General features: G+C 47.0%; 1 protein-coding gene across 2 annotated transcripts in view; it reads right to left on the bottom strand.

Moving 5' to 3' along the window:
• LOC130044522 (cytochrome b5 type B) overlaps positions 1-16,487 on the bottom strand; it is a 267,802-nt gene extending 251,315 nt beyond the window's left edge. For both annotated transcript variants that reach the window (XR_008795395.1, XM_056137272.1), the window contains exons 1-3: positions 16,217-16,487; positions 1,355-1,483; positions 278-307 (exon numbers count right to left, since the gene is read on the bottom strand). Coding sequence is in view for 1 of the 2 variants with exons in the window: in XM_056137272.1 (XP_055993247.1) it covers positions 278-307; positions 1,355-1,483; positions 16,217-16,378 (321 nt within the window). In the remaining variant the exon portion in view is untranslated. The remainder of the gene's footprint in view (positions 1-277; positions 308-1,354; positions 1,484-16,216) is intronic.
• Positions 16,488-19,520: the final 3,033 nt, after the last annotated feature.

Here is a 19,520-nt window from a genome sequence, read left to right as displayed (position 1 = left end):
CTTTTTTATTATTGGATCCATAAACTAAATTTATTACAAAACCACATGGAACATGGTTTTAGAGTTTCAACCTTGTTTAAGAAACAAATAGAAGCACGAACAAAATGTTTTCTACTGTTTAAGATCCAGCTATTCTTTTTTCCTGAGATGGTACTAAGTCCAAATGCCTGAAAAATAGGATTTTTGCTTAAAGGGATTTTTTTTAATGACAGTAATTCTATTTGCGTAAACAGAAATAAAAACAATTGAAACATAATAGAAGCAAATGACATCTTACCTTCTTACCACTCTCAGGCTTAAGGTCACTCTGTTAAAAGAGGAAAACATAGTCAAACTCTCACTATGAATTTGTTTCCAACTGGAAATATGAGACATCATTCTTAGAGTAATTAAGTTCCCTGAGACCTCAGAATTTGTAAAAAGGTAGTGCTCCCCTACCCACCCACCCTTGGCTCTGACCTAATAAGAACCATTGTGCGAATCATACAGGTTTTTTTTTTCCTTTTTGGGTCAAACCCGGCAATGCTCAGGGGTTACTCCTGGCTCTACACTGAGGAATTACTCCTGGCGGTGCTCGAGGGACCAAAGGAGATGCTGGGAATCAAGCCCGGGTCGGCTATGTGCAAAGCAAACACCCTACCCGCTGTGCTATTGCTCCAGTCCCTCAAATCATATAGTTTTAAAAGTTGAAAGGGGTTGGAAAGATAAAACAGCAGGAAAGGCGCTTGCCTTGCATGCAGCTAACCTGGGTGTGAGCCCCGGTACCCCATAGGATTCCCCAAGCCCACCAGGAGGGAGCCCCAAGTACAGAACCAGGAGTAAGTCCCGAGTACCATAGTCAGCAAATCACTTGGAGCAAGTAATCTGCAAAAAGAGACAAACCGGGGCTGGAGCGATAGCACAGCGGGTAGGGCGTTTGCCTTGCACGCAGCCAACATGGCCGACCCAGGTTCGATTCCCAGCATCCCATATGGTCCCCCGAGCACCGCCAGGAGTTAACTCCTGGGTGAAGAGCCAGGAGTAACCCCTGAGCATTGCCGGATGTGACCAAAAAAGCAAAAAAAAAAAAAAAACAAAAAAGAGAGAGAGACAAACCACTGTTTTACATAGAAAGGCCATTAACTGCATTACAAAATAGATCAGTAAATAAAAATAATCCAAAACCCATTCCCTTGGTTTTTTTATACATGTGCTGCTTTGCAAACAAAAAGCAGCATTTTAGCAAGGCTCGATAGATGATTTAGGAGAAAATTTTGGCTTTATGCGAGGGTTGAACTTGCACTTTCATAATTCATTGCCTATGTTCTCTGTTAAGTAGCTTCCTCCCCACGAGCATGTTTAACTCGGCTCTTACCGGGTGCACATCACCAATATAGTACTGCTTTAGCATCTCCCTGGCGTCAGAGGAGTGGCCAACGTCTTCGAAGCTCTCACTTGCGTCTGCTCCAGCCTGTTCCAGCAGCACCTCTTCTCCACCAGGATGCTACAAGGAAAAGACAGAGTAGGGAATCTCTTAAGAGCAAACCAGTATTACTCCTTTCCCCTCCCTATCTCTCTCCCCCCCCCCTTTTTTTGGGCCACACTAGCAGTGGTCAGGGCTTACTACTAGCTCTGCACTTCGGGGGTTACTCCTGCCGGGGCTCAGGAAACCACATCGAGTGTCCAGGATCCAACACGGATTGGCCAAAATGGGACTGGAGCGGTAGTGTAGCAAAGAAGGCACTTGCCTTAAATGCAGCTGACCCAGGTTCAGTCCCTGGCATCCTATGTGGTTCCCCTGAGCATGGCCAGGAGTTTTCCTGAGTGCAGAGCCAGGTTCTCCCGTGAGCATTACGGATGTAGCCCCAAAACAAAATCAAAGCAAACAAACAAACAAATAAACAAACAAAAAAGAACAAAGTAACAATTGATGCCACAGTAACAAAGTGCAATGAAAAGAATTAGACATTTTTTTCAAGAATATTCTGGAGCCTTGGGGCTGGAGCAATAGCACAGCGGGTAGGGCGTCTGCCTTGCATACAGCAGACCCACGTTCGATTCCCAGCATCCCACATGGTCCCCCGAACACCGCCAGGAGAGATTCCTGAGTGCATGAACCAGGACTAATTCCTGTGCATCGCTGGGTGTGACCCAAAAAAGAAAAAAAAAAAAAAAAAAACAAAACAAACCAACAAAAAATTCTGGACCCAAATATATAATACAGATTTATAGCTGAGGAAACCCAGGACCCAGGCTAACTGAAAGAAACTCTACAAAACAACTGATCAAGAACTGTTCCCAAATAAAGAAGGATCACTAGCACAGTGTGTGTTTCTGGGTTGTTGCCTTTGGTCAACATTATTGATGAGTTTTTTTTGTTTTTTTGCTTTTTTGGGTCACACCCGGCGATGCTCAGGGGTTACTCCTGGATCATGCACTCAGGAATTACTCCTAGAAGTGCTGGGAATCGAACCTGGGTCGGCTGCGTGCAAGGCAAACACTCTACCCACTGTGCTACTGCTCCAGCCCCTGGTCAACATTATTGAGACAGCTGCAGAAACCCAAAAGGGAACTCGAAGCAAAATGAGGACTTACGGAATTCTTCATTCTATTCCCACAACTTTTCTCCAATTTCCAAATGTTTTCAAAATAAAAGGCTAAACAATCAGATCAAAATACAGTAAACTGTCTTTATACCAAAGTAAATTCTATCTATAAGTAGCTTTTATAATTTACAAGGCAGATGACATTAAACACGTCACTAAGAAACTGAGATCTGGGCCAGAATGACAGTACAGAGGGTAGGGTGCTTGCCTTGCCTGTGGCCGACCAGGATTCGATCCCTGGCATCTCATACAGTCTCCTCAGCACCGCCAAGAGTAAGATTACTGAGTGCAGAGCCAGGAGAAACAGCTGGGTATGTTCCCTCCCCCCCCAAAAAAAATGTATTGAGATCTCTTATTTTCCTTCATTGTAAAACGAAGATAAAATATGTTGCACTTATCTAACCATTTATCAACATTCTGGATTAATTTAAATGGAAATAACTAAATTTGAGTTCTAAATTTTTCAGGTTCTTTTGCTACAGGGCCTGAGCAAAAGCACAGTGGGTAGGGCGTTTGTCTTGCATGCGAACAACCTGGGTTCGATTCCTACATCTCTCTCAAAGAGCCCAGCAAGCTACCGAGAGTATCCCACAGCACAGCAGAGCCTGGCAAGCTCCCCGTGGCATATTCGATATGCCAAACACAGTAACAAGTCTCACAATGGAGACGTTACTAGTGCCCGCTCGAGCAAATCGATGAACAATGGGAAGACACTGCTACAGTGCTATTGTTTTATGGGTTGTTCTTCTGGGGGGAGGAGGGGGGTGGTGTGGAGGGTGGGCCACACCTGGTATGTTTGGGGATTTCTCCTGGCTCAGGGACCACCCCTGGCAGATGTGCCCCCCAGCCCTCCCCACCAAAAAAGGGAGAGAGATACTCATTTCTGGCAGGTATATAGCTAAAGACTGCCTGAGGAAAATTCTGTCTGGATTAAACGATCAAGGGAAGAAGCAGAGTGCCATTTTTATATGGCAGTAGATGAGATTTGCAGGTTGAGTACTATAATCAAGTACAAGTGACTCTTGACTCAAATTAATTCATCCTGTGTTTTCTTTGAAAAACTAACGTGGAAGTAAAACTAGGAAAATCAAAATAAGATCTATGGAGTGTACCAATGCCAATACACTGTCATTTTATACTACAGTTCTACTAAATGCTATAATGGAGGGGTGGAGGGAGAATGGGAAAGGGATCATTATTATTGTTGTAACTGCACATGTGTCTATATCAATAAAAATGTCACTGCAGGGGGCCAGAGCAATAATGCAGCACCTAGGGGCTGGAGCATAGCACAGCAGGTAGGGGGTTTGCCTTGCACATGGCCGAACTCGGTTTCAATTCCCCGCATCCCATATAGTCCCCTGAGCACCACCAGGAATAATTCGTGAGTGCATGAGCCAGGAGTAACCCCTATGCATCGGGTGTGACCCAAAAAGCAAAATAATAATAAGAAGAAGACAGGGATAAAGCATTTGCTTTGCACACAAACCACCCAGATTCAATCCCTGGCATCCCATATGGTCCCCAAGGAACTGCCAGGAGTGATTACTGAGTGCAGGGCCAGGAACAACACCTGAGCATCACTGGGTGTGATCCAATTTAAAAAAAAAAAAATTCACTCATTCCCCAAACGAACAATGATCCCTGAATTATCCAGGAATAAGCCCTGAACGCAGATGGGTGTGACCCAAAACAAAAACAAAAACAAGTCATTGTAGCATGGTTCACAACATTAAATACATCCATACACACACACACACGCGCGCGCGCGTGGAAATGAAGGCCAGAGCAACAGCTCAGCAGGCTGAACACACATTTTGCATGCAAGAGGCCTGGATTTGAACCCTGGCATCGCACAGTACCCTGAAATCCTCCAAGAGCAAACCCTGAGTACACAGACAGGAGTAGCTGCTGAGCACTGCTAAATGTGGCTCCAAAAAATAAAATGTAAAGAGAAAACTCGTCATTTGAATGGATGAGTGAGCATATATGAGTATTTTTTGCCTTAAAAGGACTTCTGATATGTGCTTTCACTGCCTGGGTCCCATGAAAACTGAGGTAGCATGAGATTTCACCCTTTGTGCGGCAGGATCTACAACCCCTTTGTCAGCATGAAGTTAAAGAACTCTGACCAGTCTCCCCTTAACGAAATCTCCATGGGGGAATATGATGTAGGCAGGGAGATTAGGGAAGAGCACGCACCCCAACATCATGGAATGAAATTCCTAGAATAAAGCCACTAGTCCTAAGGCTGAGCCAGCTGTGGATACAGAAAGCAAGAACGTGTTAAGACCTCCAGGAGCTGACCCTGAGGAGACTAGACCCTTCCCTACAGAAAGGGCTAAAGGAAATTACTGCAGAACCCTCAACCCACCCTCCAAAGACAAAACCCAGCAGGAACAAAGGTTAAGAAAAGGAGTTTTCAAAGAGGATCTTCAACCACTCCCAAGTCTACCCCCTTGGCAACACCCTAGCAACTGAGAAACCAGATACCTAGCTTGGAGAAACCAGATAAAAGCCACCAAGACAAAGGAACAATTCGCAGAAGCTGCCCCCGTCCATGTGCTTATGCCCACCAAGTCAAGCACATGTATCCCTCCATGTCCCCTCTTGAGATTGCACGTTTCTCTTTCTCTCCTCCCTCTGTTTCCCTCCTTCCCCTTCCTAAAACCCTCCAAATAAAATCTGTTTTACTTTAAATATAAAGACACTATACTCAGTGAAATACACTAGCTATCAATGAACAAATATTACACGACTTTGTATGTGATACCTAGACAAAGCCACAGAGTAAGAAAGCAGAATAGTGCCAACCAGGGCTGGGAAGAGGTGGCAAGGAAGCATCATTGTTTCATGGGTATGGCTGCAGTCTGAGGAGACGAAAAACTTTAGATAGGTGGTGATGGTGACTCAAGAATGAGAATGAAGTTATACCACTGAACTACACATTGACTGGCTGATACGGTAAAGTTATGCTATGTTTTACTGCAAAGAACAAATTTTTTTTTTTTTTTTTTGCTTTTTGGGTCACACCCGGCGATGCTCAGGGGTTACTCCTGGTTCATGCACTCAGGAATTACTCCTGGCGGTGCTCAGGGGACCATACGGGATGCTGGAAATCGAACCCGGGTCGCCCCATGTTGGCTGCGTGCAAGGCAAACGCCCTATCCACTGTGCTACCACTCCAGCCCCTGCAATGAACAAATTTTAAAAATCAAATCATTATGCTAAGCGAAAGAAACCAAATAAATAGGACAAGTGTTAAGTGATTTGCATCAGGTACCTAGATAGGCATATTCATGTAATATGCAGATTAAAAGGTCCAGTTTGGAGAGAGCCATGAGTGGGGAATTACTGCTTCATGGTTCCAAAGTTTGTGTTTGGAGTGACAGAGAAAAAGTTTCAGAATTAGATAGCAGAAATAATTACACACTATAACTTTAATTAACCCAGAATTCTATAATCCAAAAATGGCAAACGAGTTAATAGTCATACATATCTATTATGACTATGTATTGTCACTGTCACTGTCCTCCCATTGTTCACTGATTTGCTCGAGCAGGCCCAGTAACATTGTGAGACTTGTTACTGTGTTTGGCATATCGAATACACCACAGGTAGCTTGCCAGGCTTTGCTGTGCGGGCGAGATACTCTCGGTAGCTTCCCGGGCTCTCCAAGAGGGGCAAAGGAATCAAACTCGGGTCAGCAATGTTGGCTGCGTGCAAGGCAAATGCCCTACCCACTGCGCTATCACTCCAGCCCATGTATTATAACATAACTATATGCAATAGTTACATAATACAGTTATGAAAGAACCACCCAGCGGTGTTCAGGGCTTATTCGGGGCTCTGTGTTCAGTGCGCTGCTTAGGGCAGCCACATGCAGTACCAGGATCAAACCAGGATACAAGCATACCAAGTGCCTTAACCTCTTGGAATATCTCTTGCTCCTGCTCTGCCTTTAAACATATGAATCACAAACAAAATGATCTTGATGTGGACAGTCTTGCTTATGTAAGCAGCTACACAATACTACAAATAAAAAAATATATATTGCAGGAGCTGGAGCGATAGTACAGCGGGTAGGGCGTTTGCCTTGCATGTGGCCGACCCAGGTTCAATTACCAGAATCCCTAAGTACCGCCAGGGGTGATTCCTAAGTGCAGAGCCAGGAGTAACCCCTGTGCATTGCCAAGTTCAACCCCAAAAGCAAAAAACTAAATAAAATATACTGCAGTCAGGATGATAAACTATCAAAAAAGAAAAAACCACTTACCTTTTTCTATCTCATTCAAGCAATAACAAAGTGAAATACAAAAGGAAATCTGGTAATGTCCTCTTGTGCAAGATTTTAGTCAAAAACTGTCCAGAGGGGCTGGTATGATAGTACAGCTGGTAGGGCGTTTGCCTTACACGCAGCTGACCCGGGTTCAATTCCCAATATCCCATATGGTCCCCTAAGCACTGCCAACAGTGATTCCTGAGTGCAGAGCCAGGAGTAATACCTGAGCACTGCCAGGTATGACCCAAAAAAAAAAAAAACAAAACAAAAAACTGTCCAGAGGGCCAAAGCGATAGCACAGCAGGTAGGACATTTGCCTTGCATGCAACCGACCAGGGTTCGATCCCCAGCATCCCATATGGTCCCCCAAGCACCACCAGGAGTAATTCCTGAGTGCAGAACCAGGAGTGACCCCGGATCATTGCTGGATGTGACCCAAAAGGCAAAAGAAAAACTGTCCAGAGACCCTGTGGTAGAGAGTAAAGGGAACTTAGCTTTTCTGTGAAATACACTTTTTTTTTTTTGAGAGGGGTACCATACCAGGCAATGCTCAGGGCTTATTTCTAGCTCTATGTTAATGGACACTCGGTGGTCTTGGGGGACTATATGGGGTACTGGGGACCAAACCCAGGTTGGCTACATACAAAACAAGCGTCCTACCCACTATACTGTTCTGGCAAAGTAAGTATGCTTATTTTAATCTTATTAGAAAGAGGAAGAAAGCATTTGTTTTAATATAGAAAATAAAGAGGAAAAATAACTAATAGAAAAAAGGACTTCCAGTGCCAGAGCAATAATACAGTGGAGAGGACATGTGCCTTGCATGCGGCCAACCCAAGTTCAATCCCTGGTACCTCACATGGTCCCCCATCAGGACATGATTTCTGAGAACTGAGAATAGAGCCAGGAGTAAGGCTTGAGCACTCCCAGGCGTGTATGCACCCCCCCCCAACTCCTCTCGCAATAATCCAGATGACTAACTCTATGGGACGGATAGGAGACAATAGGCAGAGAATAGAATATGAAGGATGTGTACGGTGAGTTTCAGGACGAAAATGATGTTGGGAAAATAATGACATTCTCTGTAGGTGAAAATTATCACTGTCACTGTCCTCCCATTGTTCACTGATTTGCTCGAGTGGGCACCAATTACGTCTCAATTGTGAGACTGGTTGTTACTGTTTTTGGCATATCGGATATACGTCATATCATATCAAAGGCTTGCCAGGCTTTGCCATGCGGGCGTGATACTTTCAGTAGCTTGCCGGGCTCAATGAGAGGGGCAGAGGAATTATACACTGATGTAATAAAAATGTAACAATAGGGATACACTGAAGACGTGGAAAAACGAAATCTAGAGGCTGAAACAATAGCACAGCAAGTAGGGCATTTGCCCTGCATGTGGCCAACCTGGGTTCGATTCCCAGCATTCCATAAGGTTCCCCGAGCACCGCCAGGGGTAATTCCTGAGTGCAGAGCCAGGAGTAACCCCTGTTCATCGCCCAGTATGACCCACAAAAAGAAAAAAAAAATCTAAAAACATGTAAGATGCCAAAAGCTGCAAAATTGGTCTGGGTGATGTAAAAAGGAATCATTCACCAAACAAATTAGCAGAATACCTCATCAAAATAAGACAGAGACCAGCAGCTGAGTTATCCCAGGAAGGCCTGACCACCATTGGGCCTGATCTCTGGATGCTACCGGGATGGGGCAGATGAAGTCCCAGCACTGCCAAAGGTTCAGCGCTTCACCCACCCATGCCTCGCTCCTGTGACTGCCAGAGAAATGACCCCATTTCAGGACTGATCCCAGAGATGCCAGAGACCCCAGCAGTTGATCGTCCCAGCTCCAAAGCCCCTGACGCAGGCAGCCACAACACCTCCACTAAGGGCCTTCAGTGGCCTCACAGACCTGGCAGCCCAGCAGAAACACAAACATTAGATGGGAAAACTGAAGGCCCAAAGCGCCCAACGGCCTCCGGCCATGACTTTAACAAGAAACAGATTGTAAGAAGCAATATAAATTAATTAGTGCTGCTAAGGGAGCAGGCTTGGGGGAGTGTGGGACACAGGGACATTGGTGGAGGGAAGGGCACACTGGTGTTGGGAATGCTGAATACCTGAAACAACTGTATCGTGAACCATTTTGTGAAGTTTGTGATTTACATACTGAACCATTCACAACAGTTTTAAAATAAAGATATGGCAGCCTGAAAGATAATAGCCCTGGGTGGTGGACAGAAGGAAATGGGGCAGATGCACAGTATTTACATCTGGATTAGAATGAGCCCAGTTAGACAGGATGTCACCGAGGAGACTAATGCCAGAAAGAGTGTGACCTTGGCCAAGCCACCACTGCTCTGAATTCAAGACGGCAGAGCCAAACATACCTGTCACCCACTCCTCACCAGCCTCACTCTTACAGAGTCCCACAATTCATTAGGCACCTTTATGGTAATCATAATAATTCCAATGATCCAGTCTTCTTTCTACCATAAGTTGGGAGGTTCCCAAACTTACTTGGCCTACTGTCCTCTTTTCAGGGAAAAAACAAAAAACACTAAGTATCCCCTTGGGAACCGTTTCTTGACTCCAACAGAAAAGTACCCCCACAACTTCCCCTGAGGCTACCCCATCGTTCTACACTGCCCAGGGCTGGATTCTAGAACACAGTGAGCTCCAGGCCCACTCGCCTGGCTTGGCGCCCACTGTCCCCTCTAGCTCCTCGGTGGTGTGTGGAGCACCCATGGCACAGACTAAAGAAATGAAGTCATTCTGCTGACCAACGTGTCTAACCTCGACAGTGCTAGAGGTTAATTTTTGTTTCGTTTCAGTGCCAAGTCCTGCGGTGCTCAGAAACTGCTTCGTCCCCAGCCTCCCCGCTTCATGCTCAGTGACTGCTCCTGGCGGTGCTGGAGAGCCAACCAAGCATGCCCTCTGGACCTGTGAGCTCCCTCTCCAGCCCTGGATGTCAGGCTTCTGTCTTACTACCCTAGAATTAACGGCGTGGGAAGACTCAAGGCACCATGGCAACCAAGCATGGGATGATCAAATGGCACAGGGCATGGAGGAGAGTAGGGTTGTGTGTAACAGAGCCTTTATCCTGATCTGGAGGTCAGACAGCTCTCTACTTCGCACAGTTATTACTGGTGCAAGACCTCTTCTTCTATAAAGTCTAAGGCATCCGTCTAATTCACCTTCTCTTCACTTTGGCTTCAGTGCAGTAGGGCGCTTAGGAAGCAATCAAAAGACATTTAAAAACTAGCATGTTTTTTTATTAAGACAAACAAATGGCTAACGTTTATTGAGTTTTTAATGTCAGTATACAGCCTTTACATGCGTTATCAAAATGAACTGTCACAACTGTAAACAGAGACTATGGCCTGCATTTACAGGAGAGGACCTTTACAGAGTGTATTTGCCCAAGGTTATACAACTATTTAGTGGCCAAGCAGGAAACCGGAACTTAACACTTGAACCACAATAATTAGCACTCAGCCATTCAAATTATATTTCATACATCTAAGAATGCACCTAAATTTTCTTTTTGGGGAAGGCCTTCAAAGAAGGGTTCAGCGAGTCTGGGGCCCACTTTGGTAACAGCAAACCAGACTGAGGTCATGGTACCGCTTGGGTCCTGTAGTACCAGGGTCCACAGGGCAGCTGGGCTCGGGGCCCTACGAGCTGATGCTTGGGGGCTCCAGGGCTACATACCAGGTGAGGCTCAGAAGGTGATTTGGTGCAGGGATGAATGTTGTAAGCCCTGCATATCTCCCTATTCCTTCTTCAAAAGACTTTTAACCCATGTCCCACTGCCACCATGCAAGCTCATCTACCAGCCCTGTTCAGAGACTCATAATTAAATCTCGAAAGAGATTAATTAGCCACAAAAACATTCTAGGATACCTGGTCTTGGCTGAGACCTCTGGGGCAACCTCAGGGGAGGGGCGGCCAAGCCAAGTCCCCGCCCAACCAAAGCCCCGGCAGCCACACTCACAGCCCAAAAGCTGGTGCCGTGCCTCCACCCATACTGCCCAGCTAAATATCCTGGATGTTCTGGAGTGACACCTTCAAACCTTACAATACTAATATCCTAGTAGGAACACACAGATCAGACGGACTGTAACCGTAGAAGCCAACCAATCCTGACTAACAAAAACATTAACACAGAAGGCTTCGCTTGCAACAGCTGAGTAAACCCTCAGACACGGACTTAATGTCCCCATGGTAAGATATAGCCATTTCCATGAATTTTCTTTTACTGAAGTATTTTCTGATCATCCCATTTAGTGGTAACAAGCAAAATAAAATAAGTTATTGTGGGTCTGCCACAGGGGCAGACTTGAGGGGTGGTTGGGAAAATGGAGACAGTGGTGATGAGAAGGTGACAGTGGTGGTGGGATTGGTGTTGGAATAGTGAATGTCTGTAACAAACCATCATGAACAACTCTGTAAATCACTGCACCCCTTAACCTTATGAATTTTTGAAAACTCTCTGTCCAGTTTTCTCATCTCTGAACAGGAGGCTGGGAGGGCTGAAAGAGAAATTATAGGTTAAGCCCTCAGAATAAGAAAACCCAAATACGCCGACCACCTGCTCACAGCTCCACCAGCCCAGGTGAGGCTCGCCTCGGCTGACACCACTGGGCCTTTCTGGAACCGGGGGGCCCAAAATACTATTTATCATTGCTACACTGGCCTGCACCATATTAAGGGCCACACCATAGCCCTGACGTGTGCAGCTGCTAGACGCATGTACTCAACAATTTAGGTGCTGCTCACAGTTATTCTTCCTATTGCTCTGTGAGGACGGGGAAAGGAGACAGGGAAATGACCCTCAAATCTTTTGGGATCTTGCGGAGTGGGGGGTGACTACACTCATCCCCCAGCACTGCGAGAACACTAGAAAGCCAATGGAGAAAACATGTAGAAGCCCACTAAGTTCAATCAGCGAAGACTAAGCCATGGAAGACACAAGCAACGCCAGCCATTGCTCAGACGGCGTGTGCGCTGATGCCATGATGGGGATGCTCAACGGGTTCAAGGAAGCGACAGCACAGGTCATCGGCAAAACACAAGACAGTAGAGAGGCAAAATGTAAATCATGCTGCCTTCATCGAAAATCAATTTAAAAATTTTCTGCAAGTATAAAACAAAATGCCAAATATAATCACTACTATGAAAGCATAGTGACACCCAAGCACCCCAACAATAGTTCCTGAGCAGCATCAGGTATGGTCCCCAAAACCAAAGTTCACAAAAACCTATTTATCATTGCTACAGATGTGCTTCGATCTTTTCTAGTCAATGTCTTAAAACGTTGTTATCACTTTTAGGTGATGTTTGTAAACTACTAAAGAGTGAAAAGACGTTCATTTTTGTATGCTCTTTTTGGCAGGTTAAACCTACAACTCAATAGATTAAACCGTATCACTGATTTTAACATGCAAAATCTGTTAAGATAAAGAAAATTCAATTAAGGGGCTGGAGAAATAGTATGGAAGATAATGTACTTGCCTTGCATGTGGCTGACCCTGGTACAACCCCCAGCACCACATATGGTCCCCCAAGTACTTCCAGGGGATACTCCTAGGCACAGAACCAGGAACAGTCCCTCAACACCACTGAGCGTGGTCCAAAGTAACAAAAAAGTGGGAGCGGGAGCAGAGAAATAACACAGCAAACAGGGAACTTGCCCTGCATGTGACCACAACCGTGCTGACTCAAATCTCCAGCACCACACATGGTCCCCAGAGCACCACCAGGGGTCACTCCTGAACAGAGCAAGGAACAATCCCTGAGCACTGTTGGTGGAGCCCCAAAACCCTCGCCCCCAAAGATAACTCATTTTCTATTACCAATTCTAAGTGATCGCATTCAAAGTATAGGATGACACTGTAATCACGTGCTTTAATGTTTTTTTGAAGAGCAATATATAGATAGAGGACATTAAGATTAGGAGGAGGGCTGGTGTGACTCCACAGCGGGTAGGGCATTTGCCTTGCACGCGGCCAACCCGGGTTCAATTCCCAGCATCCCACATGGTCTCCCGAGCACCGCCGGGAGTAATACCTGAGTGCATGAACCAGGAGTAACCCAGTAACCCCTGTGTATCGCCGGATATGACTAAAAAAGCAAAAAAAAAAAAAAAAAAAAAAAGATTAGGAGGAGCCCACAGTAACTATAGGTTGGAGAAAAAAAACGATATGTCGTCTTCCGTGTCACTGAATAGTAACCTACTCTTCCAGAGGAAGGTGCCATCCTTGGCTCCTTTCCCACCCTCACCAAATCCAGCGGTAGTAACAGGCTCTGTCACCATAGGACTTTTCAAGCTGACACTCTCACTAGCCCCCCTGGGCTGAATTCCTACTTCTAATTGAGTTCATGTCTGTTCCTCAGTCTCAAGACGCAGGCAAAAGTGACACCACGAAATCATTAAGTCACATCATGTCACTCCTCTGCTCCAATGACTTCCCATCTCAGAAAATCGAAATCCTTCCTCAAAAAAAGACATACATGATCTGCAAAACCTTCTTCCTCCACGCCCCATCAGTCCAAGTTCATCTAGATACAGCTTCAACAGCCCTTCCTCAAGCACACTAGCCACCCTCCTCCCTTAAGCCTCTGAACTTGCCCCTTCCACTGGGAATGCTCTTCCTGCAGATACTCCCAAGGCCCGAGGGCCAGTAACTTCCTCCCCAGCCTTTAGTCACCTCAACAAAGCCTTCAGACCTGAGGCTGTGAGCCCACATCCTCACACCCTCCCCTTCTACATTCCACAGCCCTCCTCCCAGCTTTGTCTTCCAAGCGTCCATCACTACACCTAACACAGTACATATTTTCCTTATTTACTTTGCTTCTGGTCAAAGGCTGTAATCTCCATAAGGGTGGAAATGTTTATCCACCCCCCCAGCACATAGACATAGTATCTGACATGCTGCAGACACTTTGATAAACACCTGAATAAATGAATGAACAGGCTTGGGGATGGCAAAGAAAATAGGGACAGAGACTGCAGAGGAAAGGAACGGCCCACGCAGGGCAAGTTCAAGTTCGACAGCTCCGACTGCAGCAGCAGTGGCCCACGTGCACAGGCTCTGGTGCCATCCGCGTGTGCTGACCGGGTAACCGCCGCTCCCTGAGGCCGGATGCTTGCCCCCTACTCTAAGCACTGTGTGTTCCTTTTAAGTTCATTATTCAGAATCACTCAAGAAGAAAAGAGGCAATGGAACCACAAATGAAAAATAAGATTGCCTAACCAGTGCCACGTGTTATCATCCCAATGAAACATAACCACGAGGCCAACACAAAAGGACATAGCTAAGGCCCAAATTCAAAGGCAGAATGCCCACCCTGCCCCTGTCCTTTCACAAACATAGAATGTTCCTATTTGGTACGATTTGGTAGGTTATTCTGGGAGCCGAGGAATGCTATTAGCATTAATTTATATGGAAAAAATGCTTAGCATTCCCAGACCCCCAAAATAACCTGCCAAATCACAGCAAATAGGAACATTCTATTCTCAGATAGCAGGGGGGTCTGTAATGCTATGCGGACAAGAGAAACCAAGGGATCTACCCAAATGGCTGCCACACACCAACCATATGACAAAAACTCTCTAAACCTGTTTCCATAGCTGGGATGAGTCACTCCCAACCAAATCACCCTCAACTACTTACATACAGAATGAAATTCTCAGATAGCACTTTTTTCATTATTGTTTGGGAGGCAGTTTGGGGCCACATGCAGAGAACTCTGGAATGACACCCTGGCAGTGCTCAGGGGACCATATGTGGTGCCAGGGATGTAAACCACAGTTGGCAGGAAGCAACAGTTGGCAAGGCCCGTGCTCTACCTCCTGTATCGTATCTCCAGCCCAGCAATAGCACTTTCGTTTGGGGCCACACCTGGTGGTGCTTAGGGCTCTCAGCTCAAGGATCACTCCTGGCGGGCTCAGGGGAGCATATGGGATGCCAGGGATCCACCCAGGTCAGTCAAGTGCAAGGCAAGCACCCTACACGCTGTACAACCTCTCCAGCCCAATAATAGCACCATTAAAAGCCGAAAATGACGCATAAACACAAACAAAACAAGTTATTAAATTTTATGGCTACTCACTAGGAAGATTTAAATAACTGGATTTAGGGGGCCGGCGAGAAAGGTGTTGTTTTCAATGCTGCCAACCCAAATTCGATCCCTGAACCACACAAGTCCCCTGGGTTCCACCAGGAGTGATCCCTGAGTATAGAGCCAACCATCAACTCTTGGCACTGCCAGGTGTGGACAGAAGACCAAAATGATAATTGTGATTTGTGGGGGGACAGGGCTGTATCTCAGCGGCAGAACACCTACCTGACTCATGTTGAGCCCCTGGGTTCAGTCCCTAACACCTCAAAAAAAAATTTCTTTAGGAGAAACTTGGGATTTTGACATTTTGACATTTTTACTGATTTATGAGTCAGGGTGCAGAAATGTCTTCCCTAGGCCCAAAGTGAGTGAAGAGGAAAAAAAAAATTACCAGTAGATCTGATTCAAAGAAAAAAAATCTAAATAAACTTTTCAGTTCCAACAAGGTCATATTATGCACGAGTTCCAGTAATGACTAAGATTATTAATGGTTACTTACCCACACAGAAAAACCATGCACAAAGTACATGCAACATGTGCATGTATTCATACGCATATATAGTGCCTCAAGGGTGCAATGGGGGGGGTGTGGAGGGAATGACTTCAAAGAGAACTTTTCCCAGGGACGGAATGCCTCTTAATTTTCTTAATTGGGGTCATGATTACCAGGGTGAATACTTAGACAAGGCTCACCAAAGGGTGCGTTTTCAATGGGCCCAATTTACTGCGTGGCAATTACCACTCAATAAAAATCAGAGGAAATCGCTATTCTGGTTCCTAGAGTTTAAATTTTAAAAAGGGAAAAAAAAAAAACCTCGGTTACCCAAGTTTCAAGGACCTGCTAAATGGGATTCACCCGCGACCTTCTGGCCTCAAGGTCGGCCCAAATTAGGAAGCAGAGGGGCGGGGAGGCAGCGGGAAGGAATGGGGGGTGGGGAAGGAACCCCCCCACGGGATGACGTCAGGGGCCCACGCGGGGGGCGAGGGCTGCAGAACCCGTGGCGAGGGCGGCCCGGGGCGCCCCCACCCCCCACCCCGGTTCCCGGCGGCTCAGTCTCCCGGCCTGGGAGATGGGGTCGCCGGGCACCGTGCAGGGGCTGCGCGCTCCGGCCGCCCCACTGGCCCGCCCCCGGGCCCCACACGGGTCGCCCCGCCTCGGGCCCGACTCCCCCCCGCCCCCCGGCCCGCGGCAGCCCCGGGGCCGCCCACCTCCCGGGCCCCACCTCGTTGAGGAAGCGGGTGATATCGTAGACGCGCCCGTGGATCACCAGCCATATCTCCTTCATGGAGTTGCGCTTCGCCACCTCATTCAACCGGTAGTAGGTGACGGGCTTCTCGCCCCCGGGCCCCAGCCCCTCGCCGCCGCTGGCTTCCTTGGCCGCCATTAGGCCCGAGACCGCTGCGCCGCTACGGGGGCTCGCACGGCGAACTTCCTGAGGGAGCCGGCCCGCAGCCCTCCGCGGCTTCCGTAACCGGGCCCCGTTAGACCCGCCGGGCGGCTCCTGGCAACGGCCAATCACACCCCGGGACAGAACCTAGTGCGTTTCCCTCGCACCAATGAGACTGGGGATGCGGTTTCAAGTCCCGCCCACTCTGCCCATCCACGGAGGGAGACCTGGTTCGAGTTCCAGGGAGCCAATCAGAGCCGCCCAGCACCAAATCTCGCCAATCGAAGGCCATGATTTCGAAAGGCTGTCTAAAGCGACGAGTGGGCGCCTCGGCAGAGGAGATTTTTCCTTTGCTCCATTTTACATACCGGCCAAGAATTGGGAGGAAGGGTCGAGTGTCAATGGTAAAATCTAATCCGTGGTCGCTTCCAGAGTCCCGCGAAGTCTGTTTCCTCTGATCTCTAGTTCGGTCTCGGATTTACAGCTCCATTGTGCAGCCTCGAGGCTGGGATCTGGTGAATCAATCCTGCTGGGGACAGATAGAGCAGATTTTTTTTTCAACTGAATCATCGTGAATTTTCAGTTTTAAAAAGTTATTCATTATTAAGTTGCAGGTGAGGGGCTGGAGCGATAGCACGGGGGTAGGACGTGCCTTGCACGCGGCCGACCTGGGTTCAGGTCCCCAGCATCCCAGATGGTCCCCTGATCACCGCCAGGGGTAATTCCTGAGTGCAGAGCCAGGAGGAAGCCCTGTGCATCACCGGGTGTGACCCAAAAAAAAGCAAAAAAAAAAAAAAAAAAAGTTATTCGTAATTAAGTTGCAGGTGAAACGCTCCCGCACCAGTACGTCACCAGGGTCCACTTCCCTCCACCAGTGTCCCCAGTTTCGAAATTAAGGACCGGCCAGAGCGATAGCTATTGTACAGCGGGTAGAGCAATTGCCTTGCACGCGGTGGACCCCAGTCGGACCATCATCCCATATGATCCCCCAACAACGACTGGAATTGTTACCTGTGCACCACAGGGTGTGGCCCAAAAGTCTAAAACAAAAACGGAATGTTTGCGGAGCCATTGAACTCTAGGTTACAAATTTTTTTTCAGATTAAGTAAGTAAAGGCCCTCCCGTTGATCATCGATTTGCTCCAGCGGGCCCAGTAACGTCTCCATTGGAGACTTTGTTGTTACTGTGTCTGGCATATCGAATACTCTCGGTAGCTTGCCGGGCTCTCCGAGAGGGGCGGAGGAATCGAACTCGGGTCGGCCATGTTGGCCGCTTGTAAGGCAGACGCCCTATCCGCTGTGCTATCGCTCCAGCCCTTTTCAGATTAAAATACTTTAAATTGATAATTGAATTTGTCTTAGAATTTCAAACAAGTAACTTGAAAAAGTCACTACTTTTTTTTGGGGGGGGAGAGGGGGGCGTTTGGGTCACACCTGGCTGTGCTCAGGGCTTATTCCTGACTCCACCGCTCAGGGATCATATGTGGTACAAGGGGTTAAAACCAGGTTAGCTGTTTGCAAAACAAGTGTCTTACCTGCTGTACTACCCCTTCAGGGCCTTCCATGAATTTTTTTAAATTTAAATTGCTAGGGCTGGAGCGATAGCACAGCGGGTAAGGTGTTTGCCTTCACACCCTGCGGACCTGGGTTCGATTCCCAGCATCACATATGGCCCCCTGAGCACTTGCAGAAGTGATTCCTTAGTGCAAAGCCAGGAGTAACCTGTGAGCATCGCCAAGTGTGACCCCCCCAAAAAGGGGGAAAAAATTAGACGGTTAATATTTTTCTTGGGTTTTTTCCTCCCATTTCTTATTATAATTATTATTGAAAACAAATATTTCGTGGGAGAGATGGTACCGGGGTAACTGCCTGCCTTATAAATGGTCAACACCAATTCACCGCTGCACCTCCTGGTTCTCCTGAGCACCTCCAGGAGAAGAAGCCTTGGTTCTAGACTCAGCACCATACAATCCCTGAGGACTGCTGGGTGTAACCCCAAAATTAGAAAACAAACACAGATATTGTCAAATATCTGAACAGACTAGAAGACACAACTAAATGCAGTGTGGAGGCTGGAACTGGATCTCACAACTGGAAAAACTGGCCACACCTAAATAAAGGCATAGGCCAATTTTGATTTCTTTTTTGGGACAAAGGTAGCAGAGTGATGTCACATAGCACCATTATGGGAAATGGGGAGAGGGTTCTACAAAACTTTGATGTTTCAACTCTTCTAGAAATCAAAAGCTTTCTAAAATGAAAAGGTTAACTTGGGGGGGGGGGGGACGAAGGGGTGCCTCCCAAGCAGTGTTTAGGGACTGTGGGCCACATGGCTAGATGGTTCAGTGATCAGGCCCTATGTGCTGGGGGTCACCAGGGCCATGCCCTATGGTACTCTGGGGCCCAAAGAGCATGCCAGCTCCCTCTACACCCAAGACATGTGCTACCCATCACTGACTTACTCCCCTGATCCCTAAGAGGTTAACGGAGGGGCAGCGGGGTCCCCTCTCCCAGTGGTGTTCAGGGATTACTTCCCATGCAGTGCTTGGTGGTTGCTCCTGGCCATGCTGAGGGGACAGCACCAGATGGAACCCAGGCTTCCAGCACACTAAAGATGCGTTCAACCTTTTGAGCTCTCCAGCCCACTGCGGTTTCCAAAAATCAAGTAAGGGTGTTGAATCCTATATTTTTTCTGCATCTATTAGTTTGAACATAGGGGTTTTCTCCTTAATTTCATTAATATGGTGAATTAATTGAAAGGCTGACTTTATATTCATGGAGTCTCACATGGTTATGATGTGACCTTTTTTTTTTTACACATTGTTGGGTTCATTTTGTTTCCCTTTGGAGAAATTCTTTCATGAGAAATATTGACCTATAATTTTCTTTCTGCGCATGTACAGTTTTTCCTCCCAGTTCTTTGACATTTATTGGCTAACAACATAGGAGTATTATTTGTGTTCTATTAACCAAGACCCAACTCTTAAACTTAACATTTTTTTGGAGGGGGGAGGGCACACCCAGTGGTTCTCAGTTTACTCCTGGCTCTGTGCTCAGGAAACACTCGTGGTGGGGCTTGAAACCCTAAGTGGTAGTGATGGAGATCGAACATGGGTCAGTCATGCACAAGAAAAATGCC

Source organism: Sorex fumeus, unplaced genomic scaffold (genome assembly GCF_029834395.1).
Source record: "Sorex fumeus unplaced genomic scaffold, SorFum_2.1 ptg000122l, whole genome shotgun sequence".
In the NCBI taxonomy this organism is placed as follows: Eukaryota; Metazoa; Chordata; class Mammalia; order Eulipotyphla; family Soricidae; genus Sorex; species Sorex fumeus.
This window is presented reverse-complemented; position numbering and strand designations above follow the sequence as displayed.